At 39.1% G+C, this 26,264-nt stretch overlaps 1 protein-coding gene across 16 annotated transcripts; it reads right to left on the reverse strand.

The window, feature by feature from the left end:
- Positions 1–19: 19 nt before the first annotated feature.
- Positions 20–24,001, reverse strand: NAE1 (NEDD8 activating enzyme E1 subunit 1). 16 transcript variants are annotated; one of them, XM_086351043.1, is made up of 20 exons: positions 23,889–24,001; positions 20,194–20,297; positions 20,045–20,105; positions 18,774–18,804; positions 17,906–17,977; positions 17,607–17,642; positions 16,931–17,040; positions 15,206–15,315; positions 13,751–13,813; positions 13,033–13,096; positions 12,631–12,722; positions 10,766–10,825; positions 10,543–10,676; positions 8,896–8,971; positions 8,632–8,671; positions 7,294–7,380; positions 6,460–6,552; positions 2,339–2,453; positions 2,203–2,252; positions 20–257 (listed from the first exon to the last, which is right to left on the reverse strand). In XM_086351043.1, the coding sequence occupies exons 5-20, from the start codon at positions 17,929–17,931 to the stop codon at positions 148–150; spliced, it is 1,266 nt and encodes a 421-aa protein (XP_086207169.1). In that variant the 5' UTR covers positions 17,932–17,977; positions 18,774–18,804; positions 20,045–20,105; positions 20,194–20,297; positions 23,889–24,001; the 3' UTR covers positions 20–147. The 16 variants fall into 16 exon arrangements, with proteins under 16 accessions (XP_086207169.1, XP_086207164.1, XP_086207156.1 ...); XM_086351038.1 differs by having other exon boundaries at positions 8,896–8,992; XM_086351030.1 differs by having other exon boundaries at positions 17,607–17,686.
- Positions 24,002–26,264: the final 2,263 nt, after the last annotated feature.

Raw genomic sequence — 26,264 nt, forward strand, 5'->3', positions numbered from 1 at the left:
AAAGAACAAGATTACATTATTACAAATGAGAAAAATGTTTATTAAGGAAACAATTTTAACAATTCTCCCTAGCAGAACTTGACAGACTAGGGCACAACCTGAAGACAATTACAGTTTCAGTCATTAACACACTATAGGGTGCTTATTCTACAACTGAAAAGTTGCTGAAGTTTGTGACATGCCACTATAAATGTAAGTATTATTAAAAATTACAAATTGTTTGGTGATTATTTTGATAACCTCTTGAGCAGCAGCTCCTGCAAGGAAAAAGGAGAAAAGCAAATCTTTGAAAAAGAATTTAAAAAATTATATAAATATAAAAATACTCAATTCTATAAAGAAAACCTTTCCTTTCCAAAACCAAAGATGTTTAACAGTAATCCAAAACAGACATAACTTACTGAGTCAGATCAAAACAAGGGACTATAAGCTTTTATAACTATGTTATTAAAGGAAATAAAAATTTGTTCTATACATTCACACCTTGAAATATTATACCATAGTTTAAAAGAAAGAAGTTTTTAAAATTATGGTGGTTTAAAAATATTGGCAAAAAATATTATGCAAGAAAAAGTCAAACAGTATTATAAACTACTGCATTTTTTTAAAAAGGCTTTTTTAAAGACAGAAAAGATTCTCAAAGGATACCTTTCTGTTGCATTTGAATTTTACCCCGTACATGTTTTATAATAAAAAGGGGTTAAAGGAATATTTGTAATTTGGAAAAGATCTATATTAAATACTGCTAGACTGCTATACTCAGTAACAGTCTGAGTATATAGAGATAGTAACAAGTTTTAAAGTTACTATTCAAAACAACTTGGCTTCCCAGGTACCTGCAATGCAGGAGACACAGGAGACTTGGGTTCTACCCCTGGGTCAGGAAGATCTCCTGGACAAGGAAATTGCAACCTGCTCCAGTATTATTGCCTGGAAAATTCTATGGACAGAGGAGCCTGGCAGGCTATATAGTCCATGGGGTCACAAAGAGTCAAACACAACTGGTACGCATGCACGTTCAAAACAGAACAATAAAAAATAAAGAAACGACAACAAAAAACAACTAAGAAAACAATTTTTCATCTTTTATAATCTGAAGCTTCTGCTTTCACATTCATTCATTCAAAAAAATCAGACTCTGCTCTGTACCAGATACTGTCCTAGTAGGCACTAGGGATACAGCAGGGAACAAAAGACAAAAATCCTTGTCCTCATGGATCTTACTTTTCAGTAGTGAGGAAGACAGAATTTACAAACAAGTAAAATGTCAAGTGACTAAGAGCTAAGGAGAAAAAGCAAGGGGTGGGGGGGATATGAGTGCAAGAGGAGGGACTATTTTAAATCAGGGTATCAGGAATGGCTTCACAAAGAAGATAATATTTAAACAAAGCCCCCAAAGAAGTGACTTGTGCAGAATAATAATAGGATGCACGTGTTGTAGACCAAAGGCATGTACCCCAAAATTTCTATGTTAAAGCCTTAACCCTCAATGTGACCATATTTGGAGATAGTCTTTGGGAGGTAATTAGGTAACTAAGGTCATGGGGAGGGGCCTTCAAAGAAGAGACACTAGAGAGCTTCTGTTCCATCCACCCTCACCTTCCTGCACAGAAAAGAGGTTACAGCACACAGCAAGATGTTGACTGCCTACAAGCCATGAATAGACGAAGAGAGGCCTCACCAGAAACCAATTATACCGGCCCTGATCTCAAACTTCCAGCCTCCAAGGAGTCTTACAAAAGAGAAGATATTGTTGAGTTGGGTCATGAAAAACAGGTAGATTTTAGACATGGAAGAAAGAGGGAGATTTAGGGCAAATGGGTCCGGAGAGGGGTAAAGATTCAAGGAGCAGGAAATCAAAGGGCATGTCTAGGGGGAAAGCAAGTAACTTGAAAAAAACAAGGAAAAGAAAGGCTGGGTAAAACCAGAACACAGAATAAAGGACTCTGGATTTGTTTTCTGAGGACTACTATAGTGTATATGTGTGTACTGGCAGGTCAGAAGGTTAGTTAAGTGAGAGAAACACTCAGAGCTATGCCTTAGAAAGACTAATTAACGCTTCAGGACAGCAGTGGGAGAGATGGAAAGCAGGGAAACCAACTGTGCTACACTGACCTCCCTAGTTAAAACAGCTAGGAAAACAAAACTTCACAACTGTACTATTTAACAACAGGTGACAGTCTTCTCGTCTCTGGAACTTACCCCCTAAGAATGCAGCAATGGTGTGTGGTTCAGCAGCTCCGTATCGGCAACTACAGGAAAGGATGGAGACAGGAACACAATTAGCCATATGACACAACAGTACTGTCTCTTATATTCCCTAAAAAAAAATACTCACAATTCATGGACATAATCATCTTTCACCATTACAGATAATCCATATTCCTGAAGGAAGCTAGTGAGACAAGACTTCAACTTTCCTATATCTTCTTCAACTTGATAGTTAGACACTCCTAAAATATATATATATATATATATAAATTATTTTTCATTGAAATAAATACATGATTCAAAATTGTTGACTGCCTCTTCTGTTTAATCCAGTGTTAGCTGTTTAGTCAAAACTATAAATCTGAAATAAGAACAAAAATAATGGAAAGTATGAGACCAATATTTGCAACTATCACAAACCTGTATCAATCAAAGAAACCATCTAAAGACCTATTAAAAATTTGAATTTGACAAATCTGCTTTGTTCAGGGCTCTATACCCAGTATCTAGAAGACTATCTGACACGTAGTTGGTGCTCAATGATTTTTTGATAGAACTGAATAAATGAGAAAGTAATGTCCTATACACACACACACACACACACACACATCCTTTATAAAAGTTCTGGTGTTTATTACCCTTTCCAGGAGATTAAATAACACTAAGGACATAAAGCTATAATACTAAGTAACACTTAAGGAGCATTAATAGACGTTGGACATTGTTTTAAATACCATCTGTATATTACTTCATTTAATCCTCACAACAACCCTGTGAAATAGACACTATTATTATTTTCATTTTACAGATGGGAAAACTGAGGCACAGAGAGATCAGGTTATTTGCCTGAGTTACTTAGCTCATAAGTAGCAAAACTGCAACATGAGCCCAGGCAGTTCTTAATGATCAAACTATGATGTCTCCAAAGGGAACCTGTTATTATTACTTGGAAGGAAAAATGTCATTGCCATAATATCCAGGTACTGTTAAATCCCTCTAGTTTAAAAACTATCATTATTCCTTGTCCTCAAAATAGTAGCATCTACCCTTTACTGGGGACATTTCATGCAAAGATGGGCTCGATAAAGGACAGAAACGGTATGGACCTAACAGAAGCACAAGATATTAAGAAGATGTGGCAAGAATACACAGAAGAACTGTACAAAAAAGATCTTCATGACCCAGATAATCACGATGGTGTGATCACTCATCTAGAGCCAGATAGCCTGGAATGTGAAGTCAAGTGGGCCTTAGAAAGCATCACTACGAACAAAGCTAGTGGAGGTGATGGAATTCCAGTTGAGCTACTTCAAATTCTGAAAGATGATGCTGTGAAAGTGCTGCACTCAATATGCCAGCAAGTTTGGAAAACTCAGCAGTGGCCACAGGACTGGAAAAGGTCAGTTTTCATTCCAGTTCCAAAGAAAGGCAATGCCAAAGAATGCTCAAACTACCGCACAATTGCACTCATCTCACATGCTAGTAAAGTAATGCTCAAAATTCTCCAAGCCAGGCTTCAGCAATACGTGAACCATGAACTTCCTGATGTTCAAGCTGGTTTTAGAAAACACAGAGGAACCAGAGATCAAATTGCCAACATCTGCTGGATCATGGAAAAAGCAAGAGTGTTCCAGAAAAACATCTATTTCTGTTTTATTGACTATGCCAAAGCCTCTGACTGTGTGGATCACAATAAAGTGTGGAAAATTCTGAAAGACATGGGAATACCAGACCACCTGACCTGCCTCTTGAGAAATCTGTATGCAGGTCAGGAAGCAACAGTTAGACCTGGACATGGAACAACAGACTGGTTCCAAATACGAAAAGGAGTACGTCAAGGCTGTATATTATCACCCTGCTTATTTAACTTATATGCAGAGTACATCATGAGAAACGCTGGACTGGAAGAAACACAAGCTGGAATCAAGATTGCCGGGAGAAATATCAATAACCTCAGATATGCAGAAGACACCACACTTATGGCAGAAAGTGAAGAGGAACTAAAAAGCCTCTTGATGAAAGTGAAAGTGGAGAGTGAAAAAGTTGGCTTAAAGTTCAACATTCAGAAAACAAAGATCATGGCATCTGGTCCCATCACTTCATGGGAAATAGATGGGGAAACAGTGGAAACAGTGTCACACTTTATTTTTGGGGGCTCCAAAATCACTGCAGATGGTGACTGCAGCCATGAAATTAAAAGACGCTTACTCCTTGGAAGCAAAGTTATGACCAACCTAGACAGCATATTCAAAAGCAGAGACATTCCTTTGCCAACAAAGGTCCATCTAGTCAAGGCTATGGTTTTTCCTGTGGTCATGTACGGATGTGAGAGTTGGACTGTGAAGAAGGCTGAGCGCCGAAGAATTGATGCTTTTGAACTGTGGTGTTGGAGAAGACTCTTGAGAGTCCCTTGGACTGCAAGGAGATCCAACCAGTCCATTCTGAAGGAGATCAGCCCTGGGATTTCTTTGGAGGGAATGATGCTAAAGCTGAAACTCCAGTACTATGGCCACCTCATGCAAAGAGTTGACTCATTGGAAAAGACTCTGATGCTGGGAGGCATTGGGGGCAGGAGGAGAAGGGGACGACAGAGGATGAGATGGCTGGATGGCATCATTGACTCAATGGACGTGAGTCTGAGTGAACTCCGGGAGTTGGTGATGGACAGGGAGGCCTGGTGTGCTGCGATTCATGGGGTCGCGAAGAGTTGGACACGACTGAGCAACTGAACTGAACTGAACTGAACCTTTTATTAAGTACTTATAAAAAGCTAGGCAGTGTGTTAAGTGATTTTCATACATCATGTACCTAACCCTAACAATCTAACAAGAGTTTTATTATCACCATTCCATACTGAAAGAACTGAGACTTGGAAGGAAATAGTGACTCACCCAAGATCAAGAAGACAAGAAGTGATTTGAACCTAGGTTTAACTCCAAAGTCTGTGCTCTATATAATAGCTAATTTCCCAAGATGGCTCCCCAATGAACACCTCTTCATGCCCTCATGTGGTCCCCCTTCCACTCTTAATCTAAGCTGACTCTGTGAAGCCAATAGGACATTAGTGATGCTCAAAAGCCAAGTCATAAAAAGCTTTGTGCCATCAACCTGAGTCTTTTGGAACTGTTAACTCTGGGGAAGGCAGCCACTACGTAAGAAATCTCGAACTGCCATGCTGAACGGAAGCCCCAGTGAGCCACAGGATGACAGATGCCTGAGCAGCCCCCGGAAGTTCCAGTACCCTGGCTGAAGTGCCACACATGTCAGTGGGTACGTCTTCATGGATGACCCCAGCCCCAGGTGTCCTGCACCTCCGTTCTTGGACGACTCCAGACCTAGGCATCATGCATCTCCATGGGATCCCCTTTCCCCAGGGAGAACTATCTAACTGAGCCTAGCCAATCCTCAAAGTCACAGACACAATAATGGATTGTTTTAAACTACTAAATTTGGGGATGGTCTGTTATGCAGAAGAAAACAAAAAATACATTCTAAGCAAACAATACAAATAAAGCAGTACATTTATTTGCTGTTTCATTCTTTTTCCTTTTCTGGTAAGCTTGCTCATTAACATTACAACTCGTTGGGTATACTACATCAGTTGGGGCAACAGGCTTTATGACACACCCAGAATGTGCTGCTATGCAATAATCCTGCACAATTAAAACTATCATCTTAATAAAGATGTCCTGGACAACTGAAGACCTTGGAGCATATGCCAATTCCCCAATTACTACATTTATAGATAACAAAAAATAGATACTGAGCAAAGAAACATCTTCAGAGTTCTGAGTTCAGAAGTCACTGGCATACTTCTTGTGATTTTCCCATTCTACCAAATCAAACTCAGTGTGAATCTTAGAAATCAACTATAGAAACTAGCAGGAAGAAGTTTTATCCTATATGCAACCAACCAACAGTCCCCTGCAATAGTTCAGAATCAAATACTGTTTGCAGTTGGTTACACTTGGCCTCACTGAGATGAACCATGTGTAAACTGTTTACAGTGTGAATTCAAGCATCTACTACTGTCAACACCCCAAGAGCCCTTTAAGATTTCATTCCATTTAAGTACTTATTTAAGATTTTATTGGGAACTCCCTGGCAGTCCAATGGCTAGGATTTGGAACTTTCACTGCTCTGGCCTGGGTTCAATCCTTCGTCAGGGAACTAAGATCCCGCAAGCCATACTGTGAAGCCAAAAAAAAATATTTTCACTGTATTTGATAATTTAATTGCTATCCTTACCTGGATATCTACCATGCTGTTTATGAAATCTATCAACAGCCCGTAACATTAAGTATAATACTATCTCGTTATCTGGATTGTCCATGCTGGAAACTAAAAGGAAAAACATTTCAGTGTAATTTGGGTAATTCATGATTTAAAAACAAGGAAAAACTGAATTTACTATATACTGAAGTTTCAGAATACAAGGTAATTCTATCACAAAATTTAAATATTTTGTAATGATAAAATAGAAAATGATACATAATAGTAAAATAAAGGAAAATATATTATTAAAATAAAACCCAGTGGTATTATGGATAGTTAGTTATGGCCACATAATCTCTAATAAAGTAGTAAAATGCTAAATTTAGCTCTTCTACATATAACACAACTTACTCAGTTGTGTTATTTAGGTTACTCAGTAACCTAAATATGATTATATATACGTACATTAAGTTTTATAGGCTTTGCTGGTGGCTCAGATGATAAAGAATCCACCTGCAATGTGGGAGACCTGGCTTCAATCCCTGGGTTGGGAAGACCCCTTGGAGGAGGGTGTGGTAACACACTCCAGTATTTTGCCCCATGGCAGAGGAGTCTGGTGGTGTACAGTCCATGGGGTCGCAAAGAGTCAGACACGACTGAGCGACTAAGCACCACACAGCACATTGAGTTTTATATTTTGAAATTACTACCACTTGGACAGGCTAACAGAATAAAATTTAGAGTATAAATATTTATATTATCCTTTATATTATCACCATATACTCTGTTATACATACTGTCATACAATATGTATAAAATATCATATCCTTAAAATTAATAACCTAGCATCAAAAGGTTATTACTCACTAATTTCATCCTTGTTAATTGTATCCAAGCTGTATTCTTCAGCTAAGGATCGACATCTCACCACTCGAAGAAATGCTGAATTGCTGCCTGAACACAGGAAAGGCATGATGGAAGTAAATGGTTAAGATACACTAATATCCTGATTAAGAACAGAAAATTTTGTGTATTCTCTTTACAGACACAGAAATATGAAGAAGTGGCTCTAATGGTTAGCAGAAATGGCACTACAACACAAGCCATCTTAAATTCATGTTCTTGGCATGACATTCAGTTCAGCACTGAGTACGTGGGTGACAGCACCTGTCTGAGCCTCAGTTTTCATTTGTAAAACAGAAATAATATTTTTTAACTTTGAGTTGTTTTGTGGATCAGAATTCCAACTGTATAAAGTATATACCTCGCAGAAAGCCTGACAAGGCTCAATGAATGGTAATTTTTATTATTATTCTGGATAAGCAGTCCTGAAGGAGAGTGGTATATATAGTGTGCTCTGGGTATAAGTTAAGGCTTTAAAAACAAAAAACTTTGTATTATGAGAATTTTCAAATGTATTCCAGTAGAGAGACCAAAATACTACCCAAATACCTTCAAATACTCTCAAATACCCAATATCCAGCTTTTAATCTGGTATCATATAATGTAGTAGAACAAATACTAATGCATAAACGAGGCGCAAGATTAGTAGTGGAACAAAACATTAAATCTAAGCCTAAACAAACATTGCTGAAGAATCTTAAAATGGATAATTTGGACACATATATTTTAAGAATGGGTAACATACAAAACATGCTTTTCCAGAAATGAGAGGTCATAGCTACGGGGAAAAACTCCCAGGTGGCATATGAAACAGACTTTATTATTCTTAAATTAACTCTTAAATACTCTGGGCCTACTGAAGAATTATCAAAGAGACCCCAGGAGCCTAGCCACTCCGAAACTAAATGGCAAAATTCCTAATTCTAACAGTCTGATCAAATACTGATCAAAATTAGTATTTAAACCAATCTTGTCAATGTACATGTGACTCAAGACTTCATACCCAAACTCTTTAGATAAGACTTTTCCAAGTTATTTAAAATTAATAAGCCAAAAACAATTCTGCACTACTGATAATTTTCAGTGTATCAATACAGATATGACCTATCTCTGATCAGTCCTAGAATACCCTCTCCTTTCATTATGAGAGAGAGAAAAAAACCTTACCCAATAATTACCTATATTGATACCACTGAGACCATGGAAAAATGTTAATTTCAACCATTTAAAATTGCTGGGAACATTTCCCATGTCACAATTTTTATCAAACAAAATAAGGAAATTTAAGTCAAGGTGACTTACAGAGTAATTTTAATTCTTTCTCTGAAATGGACTCTGGTGCCTGTAAAGAGATAAATGCAGATTTTGCTCCAATGTAAAAGAAGATCAACAGAGGGTGCAGCACAAAGCCAGTCACTATGACTGGCCTTCTCATTAGGCAGGCAAGTGAAAGACCCTCTGCAGAAGGTCTGAGCCAGTGCCACACCCTCTCTCTGAGCCCTTCCTGGCTGGGTTTATGCAATGCAATCCGGCCCATGTGGAGCTGTACTGTGCCCAGCAGCTTACCTGGCCTATAGACTGAAGCAATTTGGCAACATGATTACCCACAGCAGCAGCATCTTTCTTTGCTTTTTCACGGTAACTGGAAAAGAACAACAAAAAGCTACTATTAACAAATATTTAAACTGCCAGATTTAAATATCACCATGAAGCAAACAAAAAAATGTCTTTACCTTTCATGAAAAAAATACTGATCTGGCAATGTATGAAATGTGACAATGCCATGGAAATGCTACCAGTAGCACCTGTTAGTGGCTGGTGATGGACTCTGGGACTTCACCTAATACCTAGGATCTCTGAGTAATTAACAGCACCTAATTTAAAACTTGCCCTCCTGGAGAAGTCCATGATCCATGCTTCTCTGATAGAGGACCTAACAAAATATGCTGCAAAAGAACATGCTTAAAAAATAATAATAAAAAAATTTAAAAAAGAACATGCTTAAGCTCCCTCGTGGCTCAGATGATAAAGAGTCTGCCTGCAATGCGGGAGACCCGGGTTCAATCCCTGGGTTGGGAAAATACCCTGGAGAAGGAAATGGCAATCCACTCAGTATTCTTGCCTGGAGAATTCCTGGCAGGCTACAGTCCATGCAGTTGCAAAGAGTCAGACATGACTGAGCGACTTCACTTTTTCAATCTCCTTGGTCAAGTCCAAGGAAAGTTAAACCCTTCAAAACCGACCATCTAACAAATCCATGTAAAACTTGAGATGGTCACCCTGTAGAGATGATCAGTGTTAAGCTGATCACCTCTGATATGAGGTCATACTTCTTTCTCTCAACTGACTTTCCCCAAGTTTTAAGTAGTTGAACTTTTAGGCTAGGGCAACAAAGATTTGTTAAGAGAATGACTGACATGAAGAGTACAATCTGTCTATGGAATAAAGACCTTCTCTGTGTGACATTATCTGGCCCTTGAAGAAGCCAGGCCAGTGGCCCTGCATTCATCCTCAGCATACCCAAAGATACACAAGGGTAATATCTATTGAGACCCATCCTTATGACAGTGGATAGCACATGTCTGTCTACAGTCATGAACTCTTTAAATTATGAAACATTAATGACAAAAAAGTTATCAAAAACTAGAGTCTTGAAAGCTTTAAATTACAGATAAAAGAGGACAGAGCCATGGTTATGAGTACAGATCTGGGTTTCATGAATTCCAATCCTGGTTTTACCATTTACCAGTTGTCCTGCCCTGAATAAATTACCTCTTCTATGCCTTAGTTTCCTCACCTGTAAAACTGGGACAATAACAGTATCTCTCTCATAGGATATTTGTGAATATTAAACTAGTTAATACATAGACCGGTTCATTGCACAGAATTAAGTGTTCAAATGTTGGGTTTATCTTGAAATATGAAAGAAAAAGTCTGACGCCCAGAAACTAAGTGGGAACTCTCTATACTTTCTGCCCAATTTTGCTGTGAACCTAAAATTAATTCTTAAAAATAAAATAAATTCTTAAAAATAAAATAAATTTTATTTTAAAATAAATCTGCCCTCTAAGTTTTTTAGCTTATTTTTAAAGCAATGAGATTATAACAAACTTTCATTTGATTTCTGATTTCTGGTAGACTGATAAAACATGTTCCTCTCTAATATAAACAGACTGATTTTTCTCTTACATAGCTTGAAGACAGGTGACTTACACATTTTGAAGTTTTATATATTTGCCTGAATCTGCAATCATATCAGGAATTGTGCCTCGAACAGGTAGATTTCCTTGACCCTCTTTGGCCACAAATTCCTTTAAGGCACGAGCTAAAATCCAAAATGTCGGAGTCTAAAAAAAAGAAAAAAAAATTAATATTAAGTGACATCTCAATTTGACCTGAAGGTTAAGGGTTACTAATTTTACTTATTTGTTGTTACCTGTTTGGTGATATTTATGCAGCGATCATCATTAAATATATCTTCAATACTGCTTGGGATCTAATAAAGGAACACAAAACATTAACCTATACTAAGAATTTGCCCACCTTTATTTTCACTGTAATCTTCCAAATAAGTTCAAATACAAACTTCTGATTTGTTTGGACTTTTATTCAGAATTATCACCAGATGGAGATTTGTTGGGGAAAGAGAGAACGGAAGAAAATCCCCTCCTGTCCACTCCTGTTAGCATTTAAAGACTGACCTATTTTCTTACATCATATATGGAGTAAAGAAGGAGTCTAAGTAAATCTTTTTATAGTTATATTTGAAGACAGAACGAAGAAAACAGACAAGCTAGATTTGTAATCCTTCATGTTTTTTCAGCTTATAAAAAATCTGAAACCCGTATACCCTATCTAGTGATGGTAGAAGAAGACAAGCACTCTGAAAGGAGCAAGATAGTTAAATTAAGAACTTTTAATGCAAGCAAGAACATCATATGTTATAAAAACTATAAAAATTGTAGGCTTTGGTTCTACTGTTATGTGGAAAAAAGAAATTTCTTACTGGTAACTCTCTGCTTCCACTCCCCTCTAGAGTCTTTTGTCCTCAAAAGAGCCAGAATAACTTTTTTAGAAATATAAATCAGGTCACTTCATTCCTCTGCTCAAAACACTTCAGTGACCTGCATTGCCTTTATGATGGGGCCCTTTCTGCCTCTCCAAACTTAAACTCCTCCCACCACTTTCCCTCTTGTTCACTTCATTCCAATCACAGTGGCTTTCATACCCATCCTTGAACAAATGCCAGGCATCATCCCACTTCTGGGCCTTTGTACTTGTACTTCCTCAGCCTGAAAACCTCTTCTTCCAGACCTCTGCATGTCACACTTCACTTAGGCTTCTGCTTAAACACATCTCCTTCAAAGTCTCCCTGGTCCCTCCTGATCCCAGACCTCCTCCTTCCCCTCATGCTCTACCCCTTTGTTCTGCTCTAATTTTGTTCACAGTACCTAGTACATTTGTCTGTCTGCTTAGCTCACTGTCCCCCAATCACAGAACCTTATTTGGTTTTTTTCAACTGGGGTAAATTATACATTCAGTGAAATGCACAAATCTTAAATGACAATTTGATGCTTTCTTGTAACTATACATATACTTTTAACCATCACTCCAATTGAGACATTAGAAAATTTCTATCACCCCAGAAAACTGTGTGGTTCACACAGCACATATTTTTAATCACTCAGCAACACAACCTCACTGTCTCCAAAAAGTTTGTAATGACACCTTAAGTGCTTTCCTAACTTGAAAGGTAGCGTTTTTTGCTGTTTTAAACTATAAGAAAATTTTAACTACCAATTTTGTTATTCCAAAGTTCCCCCAAAACTTCACTGGTCAAACTTCAACAATAAAGTCCTCCAAGTAATTTTTAAGGTATATGATATTATTAAGAACATCTTCCAATGTATTCAAATAATTACTGTTAAAAGCAAATGCAAAAAAATAAAAGCAAATGCACAGTAAGATTTAACTTTTCAGGCAACACTATTTGGACTAGCAAAGTAACACCTTCATTATATAATTCCTACCCCTAAACCCTTACTACTCACAAATCATGTACTTCAAACAATTAATTTATGTAAATTACTGCATAAATATTATATGCTGAAGCACTGACATCCATTTTAACAAGGACAATACAGAATCTAATAAAAGAAGATTAAAGCTGTATTATAATATTAATTTCTAACCAACTATACAATTTAAGAAATATTAAATTAAAACTAAAATCAACTATTTCACCTATGAGGACTTTAGAAAACACCTTTCACTGGTGAATACTTCAGTAGCTCTTAATACCTGAGTTGTATTTAGTGCTGTATTCACATTTTTAATAGCTTCTTCAAAATTCTCTTCATCTTCTGGAGTCCCATTTTCATTCTTTAAAATTCCTATTAAAATAGAAACTAATTAGCAAAGAACAGCCTTTTCTTTTCATTCCTTCTCCTTCCCCAACATTAAGGAAATAACTTTGTCAGATTCAGAAGGGAGGATTGGATACTGAACCTTAAGAAGAAATACAGCTTATCATTATTCATTCTTAAAATTACACAAGGAGTGGTTCCTTAACCTCCCCTGAGGAAAATAAAATAAAAGCTCATGATGGCATCATCCAACAAAAGTGCTGACAGAAATCCAATAAAATTAGCTTCAAGCAATCTTTTTAAACTTTATACGAGGTTTAATCAAATCCCAAATTACCTTGTCTAATCAAATCTCTGAAGTCTTCTTTTTCTTTATATGTTTTAGGTATTCGTCCATTGGTCTAAATTGGGTTAAATAAATTTAAATATAGTTGCAAAAACTCAAGATATGGAAATTAAAAGTCCAGTTTCCTGCCAATTTCCCCATCCACATGAGATTGCATCAGCAAATCGATACCTCAGTGAAACCAGCTGACTTGATAGAAAACAAAAAGTGTGGGTCATTTCTCTACATTCACTCCTCACTGCCAGTTTCAGAATGACATTTGTTCAAATTTCATTTTGTTAATAAAAATGTCAGTATCAAAAGAGAAAATGCTAGATTCAAACTGAAAAACATCCACTTTTCCTATAATCCCATAAGGAAAAAATATCAGTCTTCCATTCCCTCCAATGAAATTCTTTATAATAAACTGAAAAAATACAGTCACATATGGAATGTCCTTTCTCAAGAAAGAAAATACTGGGACTTCCCTGCTGGTCTAGTGGTTAAGAATCCGCCTTCCAATGCAGGGGATGTGGGTTCAATCCCTGGTCAGGGAACTAAGATTTCCCATGCCGTGGGACAACTAAGCCCGCGCCACAACTAGAGAAGCCTGTGCACAAGCAACCAGAAGTCCCGTGTGCCAACAAAGATCCCACATGCCACAACTAAGACCCAACACGGTCAAATAAATAAATAAATCTTAGGGAAAAAAAAGAAAGAAAGGACATACTTCACTATACCACTGTGCTAAGTATTTAGCTACGATCACAATCCATGGAGTGTGGCTATGGTCCTAAAAATAAAACAATCAAAGAAAATATCTGTATTAGTTAACATTTATTTTTCACTACACCGTATCATTTTCAACAAATTCAACAATACTTTACTCAATTATTCCACCATGTTTGCATCTCTCAGTATATGTGGAATAATGAATGGAGGAAAAATGAACTGGGTTAATAAAAATTGCTTAACAAAGCTTTTCGAGGCAGTGTCCAATTTAATCCTTGTAAGGCAGGTATATACTACAACTGTTCCTTTTAACATTCAGAAAACAGTCTCAGAGACTGCCACTCAGAAATAAAGCTCAAAGACTATACTTTTAGGGATCACTTCTATGCACGATACTGGATGCTTGGGGCTGGTGCACTGGGACGACCCAGAGGGAGGGTATGGGGAGGGAGGAGGGTTCAGGATGGGGAACACAGGTATACCTGTGGTGGATTCATTTCGATATTTGGCAAAACTAATACAATATTGTAAAGTTTAAAAATAAAATAAAATTTAAAAAAAAGAAATAAAGCTCAAGTAGAGCTTCCCTGATAGCTCAGTTGGTAAAGAATTCGCCTGCAATGCAGGAGACCCTGGTTCAATTCCTGCGTTGGGAAGATCCCCTGGAGAAGGGGTAGGCTACCCACTCCAGTATTCTGGCCTAGAGAATTCCATGGACTATATAGTCCATGAGGTCGCAAAGAGTCAGACACGACTGAGCGACTTTCACTTTCACATCTTGATTTCAGACATCAAGCCTAGACTAAGGACAAGGGATCTTTTCTGCGTTTGCTGATGAACCAAATACCTGCACTTTAATTAACGTGTAGGTAGGAAAATACATATATATGCCTTAAAGTACATGGCCTGTTATAAATATCATTATTTCTATAATGAAATATGCAGTTGCCTTGGTAATTCTCAAACTCTAAAAATAAGTTTCAACAGGAGTCAATTTCAACAAACACCCACCCCACATTCAAACTATTTTAAAAAGTACATCTCTTTGTTTAGGAGAAAAGAACCATGAAGGGGGCTTCTGGTACATGTGAGTGTCCAATCCCGTGGTTAGGACTCCCTGCTTCCACTGCAGGGGCACAGGTTCAATCCTTGGTCAGAGAACTAAGATCCTACAGGCTGCATGGCAGGCAAACACACACACACACACACAAAGTCCAATTTCTCGACTTGAGTGTTGATTACACAGATATGTTCAGTTAATGTACTTTTCTTCAATAAAAAAGTTTTTAAATTTGGGGGAAAGATAGATTTATTTAAAATAAATTAGGTACAATGTTGTTACTGTGTGACCTGGATGAGGTTTATATTTTCTCACTTTGTAATTCAAAAACCTTAGGTTAAAAAAAAAAGTTTTCAGTATACTTATAAATGAAAAGTCACACACACCACCAACCTTTTTTTCCATATGATCCAAATCGTAAGACTGAAAATGTTCTCTCAGTTCAGGAAATGGCTTATCCAGTCGTAGATCCTCTAAGGCATTATCTGGATGAGATTCTATTACTGTGAACCAAATAATCCCGAAAGATAAACTTATTTCCTTAGCAATATTGCTGGCAACATATATATCACAGGAACTTAGGAAATCTGTAATTTTTAAATGGACACAGGGCCTACAGCTTTTTCTCACTGTTTTGTTCATTACTGAGTTAAATTTACATATTAACTTATATTTTACTAAATGCACAAATCGTAAGTGGACTACAGTATTAATAAAAATAAAACAAAGATTCCTTTAGCACAGAATTTTCTTGTTATTATAATCGGAAAAGATGAAAATGTGTTCAGATAGCACCCCAAAACCTACCCTTCCTCCTCCTATGGTTTTCAACAGACAGCATCACCCTCTACCTATACCTCTTCCTTAAGAATGTGATGGTCTTCCTTGACTTCAAGCTTCCATGGCCCAGTTATCAGTCATTCCCCACATCCTGCTGTCATTTCGTACACAGCCCTCCATAGAGGAGAGTACGGGAAAGTGTGCAATTTCAGTGAGTGTTTAGAGGGAGGCTCAGTTCTGTCACTTGCTAGCTGTGTGACCTTAGGCAAATAACTTAATCTCTCTATGCCTCAGCATCCTTATCTATAAAAAGCAGATACAATAGTATCGACTTTATAAGGATTTGGAAAAGAGTAAATGAAATAACCCACATAAAGGCCAGCATACAGCTAGCAAGCTTAACCTTCATTATCATCTCTCCCCTCTTCCCTATCCTTATAACATCTGCCCTCAGTCAAGGATGCTCTCTCTGTCTTTGTCTCTCTCTCTTTCTCAGACCTAGACCGCTGAAAATCTAAAAGCAATCCTTGCCTCCAACCTTTGTCCCTCCAAATCCATTCATTCTCCACCGGGCTTCAGAGTGACCCATTTAAAACAAAATGTTTACCTCATCACTCTTCTCACAACTCTTAAATGACCCTGCCCCACTGCCAAAAGCTTATCCCCAAAAGCCACTCCCCAGCTTCCCAAGCAGACATCACTCTTCAGTGATACTATCACTGCACTAACAGACGACCTGGCTCACAGCAATGTATGAGTCCTGAGTGAAAATCTTATGATGATTTAAGATCAAAATTGTGTAAGTAAGGAACTTGAGTTGATGCAAGCCTGCCTTTGAATGACTTTAGTCTCCTACTAACACAGTTTCCTTGGAACAGTAGTTAGTCAAATGCCTTGATTGTTGTGTGGAATTATACCTCAACTGGGGGAGCCTGAGGCCTATATAAGAATAGAATAGAAAACAGGTGGGGAAAAGGTAGTGTAACCTCTCTGTATCAATGTGACCCACATTCCTTGGCTCTTGCTTGTGCCAGCCATATATGCCCTATGTAGGCTAAGAGGCAAAAAAAGCTAGGTACTTGCAGAGCTGCCAGGCCTCTTAATAACATGACGAAGCTGTACCTATTTTATCTCCTGCTTTGTATCCTTCTATAATGCTTAGTAAAGGAAATAGGAAGATTAAAGCCTACTGATTCTGATTAGCACTTTGAACCTGTAACCAGAGTTGTGCTGCTATAAATTAACTTTGTGATTTCAAACTGACTTTCTAAATTATCAAGTTCCTAAAATTATAGCTAAAACAACCAACAGGAAGCCCCATATGTGCAACAATTTTACCTGGATGTTCTTTTATAATGATCCTCATATAACCAACTAGTCCATATGTCCTACAGATCAAAAGAGGGATTTGGGAATTCCAGAGGACATCTGCTAAACGTAGTAATGTACTGTAAAAGAAGGCATAATAGACAAGAACATAAGCAAATGGATAGATGCCCAACATGAAAATGCCTTAAAATGAAGCAACTTCCTCACTAAATAATAAATGCAAAGATATAACTTTTGCATTCATATAAACAGCATATTTACATAAAGATAGGCTGAAAAGCAAGCAAGTCCACAAGGCAGCAGTTTCAAAGTAAGTATATCTGTTGGACTAGAGAGATATGAAAGCCTTGTCTTTCGTATTAGGGAGAATGTTACTGAAAAACATTTCTATAATAAAGAAGAAAATATTTATAAAACCTATTTATCTACCCCCAAGCACTCCCTATGATTGTTTTTTTTTCCCACTAAAAAAATAACCAATGTTCAATTTAACCGTTCTAAGTTTCACATCTCTGTGTTTTTCTCTTCCCTATGTTTTTAATGCTGGAGATTTTAATTAGACCACTTCTAATTAAAGGTTTCTATGGAATTGAAGAATTTAAAAACCATAGACTCTGCAGAGAAAACAAAACTATGCAAATCTAATAAGAGGTTAAAATAAAAACAAATTAACTTAAAAATTTACCTTTCAGAAAGCTGAGTTGCAACCACAATGGTAAACCTACAGAAAAATGAAGGATCATTGTCTAGAAGGTTTTCTGGACTCTAAATAGGACAAGGGAAAGAAAATCCAACAATTTCACAATCATATTAAATATGACAGAAATGGTTAAGCTTTTTTAGAACAAGTGAGGCAAATGATAGACTCCAATGTTAAAATAATTCAACTTTCAACATAAAAATACAAAGATTAAAATTCTAAATTCCTAGGGCTCTGAATTACTAAAAAATTATATTTCTGTACAGAAATAATAACATATATACCTCTTCCACAAAACTCCCAGAGACATCGTTATTTAATTCTTGTAAGAATTCCATGGCAGCTTGAGCTCGGTTCTTTAAAAAACAAAGCATTTGACTTTAATTAGAAAAAAATTTGGTTAAAATGTAACCCCCTAATTTACAGATCAGGCAAACAGACTGTAAAACAACCCAAACTCCATGCATAGATATGAAGAGTCTGCTTTTCATAGAATTTAGAAACTGAGACTAAACCATAATATTCTTTAAAACAGAGCTAAACCATCATTATTCAGAATTCTTACATGACTACATGATTTGCACTCTACTTTTCTGATTAGGCAAATGACCAGAAAACTCTGGGTAGCAGGCAGGGATATTCTAAGTCATGTTTGGACTTATGCTAACCTTCCACATTTACAATCCTGTATAAGAGAGATCAGTCTTTAAGGAAACTACATACATAATACTATATAATACATTATGTAGTACACAATACTACACTAAGTTGACCAATATGGCTCTGTAAGATTTTTAATATGAAATACAAAAATAAGACACATTCTGACTAACTCTTGGTAAAAAATCTTAACCCAAATACCCCAACTTCTGACTATTAACATTACTTAGTATTTAGCTTTAATACAGGATACAATATAAAACTTCTAAGTTCTTAAATTACCAAGCACATAAATCTTTATAAGATCAGAAAGAAATGAATTAATTTTTTTCTCAGAGAAATAATAAGATCTTTTTAAAAACCAGGTTATAATGATTCTAATACAATTTAACAGTTAACCTCTTTCAAAGTAAAGCTTTTCAAGCAATCAAGATATAGTGACATCACTAGGTGTTCAAATACAACTGTATTCTATTACAAACTGATTTTTACCTTGCCAATACTGCTTCTCTGAAGGAAAAAACTAAAATAGAATAAAAAAAAGTTTTAATGGTTTCTTGGACTATAAAGGGAAGGTTAGGTGTAATACCTGGTGCACTTCATTCATAGTTTAAAACAAAATATATTTTAATTTTAGAGTGTAATAGACTTCCTAGAGGAAGAAAGCTGAGTGAAAACTTATAACAACATTCTTTATCTTGGGCTTCCCAGGTCAGGAGACTCAGGAGAAACGGGTTCAATCCCTGGGTCGCAAGACAGACTAATAAATCAATGTTTCCCAAAATGTTTGCCCTGGAGGAAAGTTTCAAAAGTTTGGGAAACACCATGCATTATATCCTCTCTTGGAAATTAATAGCATATATAATACACAATATTAAAATCTTATACTAAGGAAATACTTTATAATTTGACCACGGAATCCATATGCCCATTTAACAGCTATAAACGTTCCCTAGAACCAAAGTTCCACAGACCCACCCTTGGGAAATGCTAGACTGCTCTTGCAGATAACTATAACAGATTTACTCAGGCTTTCTCCCACATATACCCTTATCATGTCCGGAGGCCCATATCTGAGTCTGCTTCTCAGAGTCAGGGTACTCTACCCAAAGAAAGGATAACCAAGCCAAATATGAACCAAAATCTGATTTCCCTTGTATTTACTCATTGTTGTTGATTTTTGACAAACATGAGAGAACCCAGACTCCAAGCTCCTGAAAAGGGAAGCTTGAAATCCAAATTCGGGAATGCCCTGACAGTCTATATATGATCATCTTTAAAGAATGATATACAAGCCAACTTTAAAATGGCATTCTTATAGAGACAATGTAGTGTAGGAAGAGAGATACCTGGACCAAGCCTAGAAGACACCACAAATAAAAGGCAGTTCTTATTATTCTTATAATCCCAAAATATAATTATTGTTAATTACATACTAATACCTAGGAATCAATGCAAGGACTTAGAAAGGATACAGATTTCACAAATTAAGGAATAATGACTACTCTTTGCATTAATAACAACAATAAAGACAGTAATGATGGCTATATTTTACTAACACCCTATTTGCCAGACAGCTTGCTAACACTTTACCTATATTAACTCACTCCATCCTTGCCGTAATCCTAAACACAGCGTTGACTTGACTTTCCACCTGAGTCAAGTCACCCTGACTGAGAGGTGAAGCTGGGGTTTAGGCCTTGCTCTCGCATGACAATGCACTGCCTTCTCTAAAGAATGTATTTGAAAAGAATAGAACATACTTATTTCCAGCATCTTCTCCGCTGACCTGATTTCCATCAATAATTGTAAATGAACCAATGCCTGGGAAATAAAACAGAGTCCGTCAAGAATATATGTTTCTGGTTAAAAACCTTAAAGAAGTAAATTTACAACCACAAAACTATCATACCCGGTAGCACCAAATTTTTAAGGATTTCAGTTCCTGTGGCTGTTGCGTTTATTAGGCAAACATGAGCAGATTCTAGAGCCTCCTGGCCGTGATCACCCCACAACCTACAAAAGAAGACACAAATTTAACATGTTAAAAACTTCCATGAAAATACAACTTTATTTGAATGGTGATCGTTAAAGTGTTCTTGCATCAAATAACTGATGTGAGCAGCATGGCACACATGTGAGACAGGAACAGCAGGAGGTGTTATGGGAATCACACAGCTGAGTAACCTGAGCTTGAGCCTGTCATGGTTAAAGCGGGGGTCAAATCAGAACTAGACACTTGGTCTTTCAGCTCTTAGTTCATTACTCTTTTCAAGTCAGATAACTTACAGAACAGAAAGTCTTTATATTTATTAACATTAGAGAAGTACTTCAGATTTAAAACCTATTATTCTCTATTATTATTAAAACCTATTATTCTCAGAAGGCTGAGTGCCGAAGAATTGATGCTTTTGAACTGTGGTGTTAGAGAAGACTCTTGAGTGTCCCTTGGACTGCAAGGAGATCCAACCAGTCCATCCTAAAGAAAATCAATCCTGAACATTCATTGGAAGGGCTAATGCTGAAGCTGAAGCTCCAATACTTTGGCCACCTGTAAAGAGCCAACTCATTAGAAAAGACCCTGATGCTGGGAAAGACTGAAGGCAGGAGAAGGGAACGACAGAGAATGAAATGGTTGGATGGCATCACCGACTCAATGGACATGAGTTTGAGCAAGCTCCAGGAGATGGTGAAAGACAGAGAAGCCTAGTGCGCTGCAGTCCATGGGGTCGCAAAGAGTCAGACACGACTCGGTGACTGAACAACAACAACATTCTCTATTTTGGGCTTCCCAGGTGGCTCAATGGGTAAAGAATATGCCTGCAGGGCAGGAGACTCAGGAGACACGGGTTCGATCCCTGGGTCGCAAAGATTCCCTGGAAAAGTACATGGCAACCCACTCCAGTATTCTTGCCTGGAGAATCCCATGGACAGAGGAGCCTGGAGGGTTACAGTCCACAGGGTTGCAAAGAGTTGGACACAACTGAAGCGACCGAAGCGACTGAGCACACATGCATCCTCTATTTTATTTCTCCTTAAGTTACAGGGATCCAGTATAATTTAAGATCTTGACATAATACTGATCCACCATGACATGTTCAAGAGTGAGAAAAGCTTTACCAAGAAAACTGAAGTACCATCTGAAAAACCTTCACACTGACTTCTACAGGAGTGCTTTAAAATGTTATTCCCAATTCTAACAGCATGACTCGTAAATGCATACATTAACAAACAGAAAGATGTAATAAGGATTAGAAATGTGTTATAACCTGAAATACATGTTACATCTTGTCACACCAGCATATTATTAACAGGGCAAGATATGTGATCAAACAGGCATCATGACAGCTGAGCTAACATGGCTACCTTTGCCCAGAAAGTCTAATATGTCTTTTCTTGTCAGTATAGGAAACACAGAGGAAGCCCAAATCATTAGAAAAATATCATAGCCTGGAGGACTGAGAGACTTTAAGCTGCTTCCTGTCCGTTGTCTAAAGCATATCCTCTCCTATTATGCAGCCTGTACGTCCTCCAGAGTAAATCACAACTGTAACTGCCTCATCTGGCGTTTTATTTGCTGAACATCCATCTCTCCATTCCACTCTAAGTTCCGTAAGGGCACAAACCACTCCCTACGTTCACCACTGAAGCCCCAGTGCTTGATACAGTGCCTTGCCCAGGATAAATAATCATTGAATAGCTGTCAAATGCATGGAGGATGAGTCTAGAAGAACCAGACAGACTGGAAACCTCTGTTTTTTTCCTATGAAAGTAGGGCACACAGAAGACACTTGGCATATTCGGTTGATGGATACTTGGGTAGTTGGAGAAAGAGCCTAAGAGAATATCGGTGCATCTCTAGGTAATACGTTTCAAGAAATGGCCCAAACAAAAATCAATCCTCTCCATTCTCTTGCTGGCTAAGGAAGGCAGGGCCTGCTGACTGCTAGCTGGTGGCACAATCTTGCTTGTACCTGCTTCCCTCTGACACTTCAAAATCAATAAATAGTTCTGTTTGTTCCTTAAATGGACTGGATTCAGCAAAAACTCTCTTTTGTCACAGTTACTTAGTAATCTAAAATATTTTATCAGCTCTGTCATGTATGGTTACCTCTGCTCCAAAACACAAGGATCTCCAAGAATTTACAAGAGAACACAAGTTGGTTACAAAGTCTCTACCATCTTGCTTCTTTCCCCAGAAACTTTCCTTTCCCTTTCCCCAGGGAGCAGACCTTATCAGCTTTGGAAAACCCAGAAGGCTTGAGTTTACATCCTGGTTCAAACACATGGGATACTCAGGGCAGGTTATCAAACTTTTAAGAGTCAGTTTTTCCATCTATAAAGGAGACAGAATATCTGCCTTCAAGACTGCTCTCACAATTGAGTGCATAAAGCCCCTAACAACAGCACTAAGCCAGAGGTGAAAATGAGTTCCAGTCCTTAGGGACATACTGTAACTTCTGGCTTGTGGGTCTTCAGAAAGGAGGGGGGCCATATGGTTGTGCTATTTCTGCTGCCTTTGGTGGTGGTTTAGTCTCTAAGTCATGTCCGACTCTTTTGTGACCCCAGAGACGACAGCCCGCCAGGATCCTCTGTCCATGGGACTTCCCAGGCAAGAATACTGGAGTGGGCTGTCATTTCCTTCTCCAGGGGATCTTCCCAATGCAGGGATGAAACCAACGTCTCCTGCATTGTAGATGGTCTCCTGCATTGCTGGTGAATGTTTTACAGCTGAGCCACCATGGAAGCCCTTTAACCACATAGAAAATGCTCAATAAATAAGGAATGGGGAGTGTTAGGAGACAAGGCATGGGAGAGGAAGTAGCCAACGACTAGCCCAATGGCTTAGACCTACAGTCCATTAAGTAGATATCCATTAGTCCATTAGCCACATGTGGCTACTGAGCACTCGAAATAAGGCTAGTCCAATTTGAGACGCGCCAAAAGTGTAAAATGTTGGATTCTGAGGACAGAATGAAAAAATTGTAAAATATCTCTAATAACTTTTTATACTGATTATGCGTTGAAATAGTAATATTTTGCACATACTGGGTTAAACAAAATAAACTGAAGTATTAAAATTATTTTCACCCGTTTGTCCTTTTTTAATGTGACTACAAATATAAATATTATGTTATATATACACATATATACATGTGTTATATATACACATATATATAACTACGTATGCGGTTCACATGAGACTGGCATTATATTTCTACTGGACAGCGCCGGTTTAGAACAATACCTAGCATTCGGTGCTGCCCTCGGCGGCCGAGATGGGGTAGTCCCGAGCCCCTCATTCTGCAAAACCAGGAGCACAGCGAGGCGGAACCGGCAGCCGCCGCGGTGACCCGGCGGACGCTGGGGGCGGTGCACCTCGACCTGCACACCGCGTGGCGAGCGGGCAGGCGCGCCGCTCGGGGAAGGCGAGTGCCGGCCCTCGAGAAGCACCGGGGGCCCAGGCCGGAACCCTGAGCACGGGACGCACGGCCCGGCCCAGCCCGGCGGGAGGCCCGAGGCCCAACCGCGCCGCCCGCTCGTTTAGGCCCGGCCCGGACGCAGAGGAACCCGCTGGCCCGCCCGAATCGGTGAGCCCTGGCTCACCTCAGCTGCCGGTCGTACTTCTGCTCCTTAAGCAGCTTCCCCGGCTGCGCCATGGCCGCGCCCGCCCCACGGAGAACCGCCGGGCCACTACCGAAAACTGCCACCGCCTCCTCGAGCGCGCAGGCGCACTAAGCGCGCCTTTGCCGCTGCCGTCTCCTGCGCGCGGCCGGCAGGGGGCGCCTCCACTGCACTGCGCACGCGTCGCCTGTACACCCGGGAATATGCGGCCAAAGCTCAGAAACGGGTCTGGTGACGAAGGGTAAGGTGGTCGCGCCTTACCCGTGCAGCAGTACTTCTGGTCGACCAATCCGTGACTTTGTACGCTCGGTAGTTGTGGGGAACTTGGGCTTTGGAATCAGGCAGATTTAGATTTTCACCACTCACTGGTTTAGAAATATGCTCTTTACCTCTCAAATCCTGTTTTTTCCTTCTGTGTCATGGGGATAAATGAGCCTCCGTCACAGAGTTCTGTTAACCTTAAGTGAGATTTTGAATACACAGGACTCACAAAAAAATCCTGTTGGAAGAAGAACTTTCATTATTATGTTATTATTTACCCATTTCTTCCATCCTCTCAAGCAAGAAGCCCACAGTGAGCGCCTGGTTGTGGTTGGAGTGTTTCCAACCACAAAGCTAGCTGCTCCTGGCTGCAGATGCAAAGAGGAATAAGTCCGGGACTCGGTTCCTGGGGAGTTCACTGTTCCAAGAAGAGAGAGACAGTAAACGAGTACTCCCTAGACAATATGACCCTCCTGTAGGTAGAGGGAAGTTGACCTGAGAGGTGAGCAGAGGAACTCTACTTACTTCCCCTCTTCCAGGAATGTTTCACATGATGTGGGCAAGTTTTAAGCAGAAAGAACAGCAGGTGTCATCCCTGGGAGACAGGTAAGGTATGACAGGCTGAGGCACTAAAGGAAGTTTGGTGTGATGTAGAGTTAGGTGAAGGGTAGGGAGTGGTCACCCAGGTGGTTCAGTGGTGAAGAATCTGCCAGCCAATGCAGGAGGTCCGGGTTCGACCCCTGGGTCGAGAAGATCCCTTGGAGAAGGAAATGGCAACCCATTCCAGTATCCTTGCCTGGGAAATACCATGGACAGAGGAGCCTGGCGGGGCTACAGACCACTGGGTCGCAAAAGAGTTGGACGTGACTTAGCAATTAAACAACAACAAGGAGTGCTCAGAGGAAGTTTCAGAGGTGGTAGGAGCCAGGTTGTGAAGACTGAGAACATAAAATCAAGGAGGAATTTAAAGCTCTGCACTTCCTGAAAAGAACCATCCCTGTGGGGATGGCTGACAAGGAACGGGGCTACTCCATGAGGAAGGTGGGGAGAGAGGGGACTAGGGGGACATGAGGATTCCTTCCTATTTCACAGACACTACATGCATCTTCAGGTTAATGATTACCTCAAATAAGGTGAAAGTGAGCACAGATCTCCACCCCAACCCACCCTGGGGTGGGAACTGAGTAAGGGGCATGGTTTGACAGTAACCATGCAGCAATGATGGATAAAATTCCCCCTGGGTGCTGTCACCAGTATCAGGTTGGGGAACGCCCTCTTGTGACTTCCCTGGCCCCTGCATAGCACCATGGAACACAACCAGTGGGAAACGGAGGCAGGAGACTCTCCCAGCTTGTCATATGCTTTTTCTGTCACATGTCCTCCAATTGGACAGGTGAAATATAATAGATAATAAAATACACCCAGGGAATGTGGGAAGGTCAAAAGATGACAGGTGAGAGTTCAGTGCAATCATGGACTGCATGAATAGAAACATCCCCAAGTTTGGTGAAGGGGAGTCATACTGCCTATGAAGATATACATGATTTTGAAAAAGGTTTGTGTTGGTGGCAACCTGTAAAAGAAGATACTTCAGTGTATTAATTTCCTGGAGTTGCTATAACAAAGTTCCACAAACTGGTACAAACTACAGAAATGCATTGCCTAACAGTTGTGAAAGCTGGAAGTTCAAAATTAAAGTGTGCAGTGCGTTCCCTCTGAACTTAAAGGGAAGAACCTGGCGTGGCCTTCCTAGCTTCTGGTGGTTGGCTAGTAATCCTTGGCTCACAGCCATATGTGGCACTTCAGTCTCCACTTGTATCATCATATGCTATTCTCTCCTCATGTCTCTGTATTTCTTCTCTTCTAAGTCACACTGGATTAGGGCCTACCCTAAAAACTTTTTTGGAAAGATTTATTTATGGCTGCACTGGCTCTTTGTTGCTGCTTGCAAGCTTTCTCTAGTTGCATCTACTCTCTAGATAAGATGCACGAGCTTCTCATTGCAGTAGTTTCTCTTGTTGTGAACAGGCTCTAGGTGCACGGGCTTAGTTTTCCCATGGAATGTGGCATATTCCTGGACCCGGGATCGAACCCATG

Source organism: Bos grunniens, chromosome 18, assembly GCF_055505025.1.
Source record: "Bos grunniens cultivar Pamir isolate PY7600 chromosome 18, Bosgru_T2T1.0, whole genome shotgun sequence".
In the NCBI taxonomy this organism is placed as follows: domain Eukaryota; kingdom Metazoa; phylum Chordata; class Mammalia; order Artiodactyla; family Bovidae; genus Bos; species Bos grunniens.

Bases quoted from the DNA above. Each gene is read 5' to 3' on its own strand.
- NAE1 (XM_086351029.1), bottom strand. From the start codon at position 23,941: ATGGCGCAGCCGGGGAAGCTGCTTAAGGAGCAGAAGTACGACCGGCAG. The intron at 17,978-18,773 runs GTAAAAATCAGT...TGTTTTTTAAAG, and splicing joins AGAGAAGCAGTATTGGCAAG to AACCGAGCTCAAGCTGCCAT. The intron at 2,454-6,459 runs GTAAGGATAGCA...TATATATTTTAG, and splicing joins ACAGCATGGTAGATATCCAG to GAGTGTCTAACTATCAAGTT.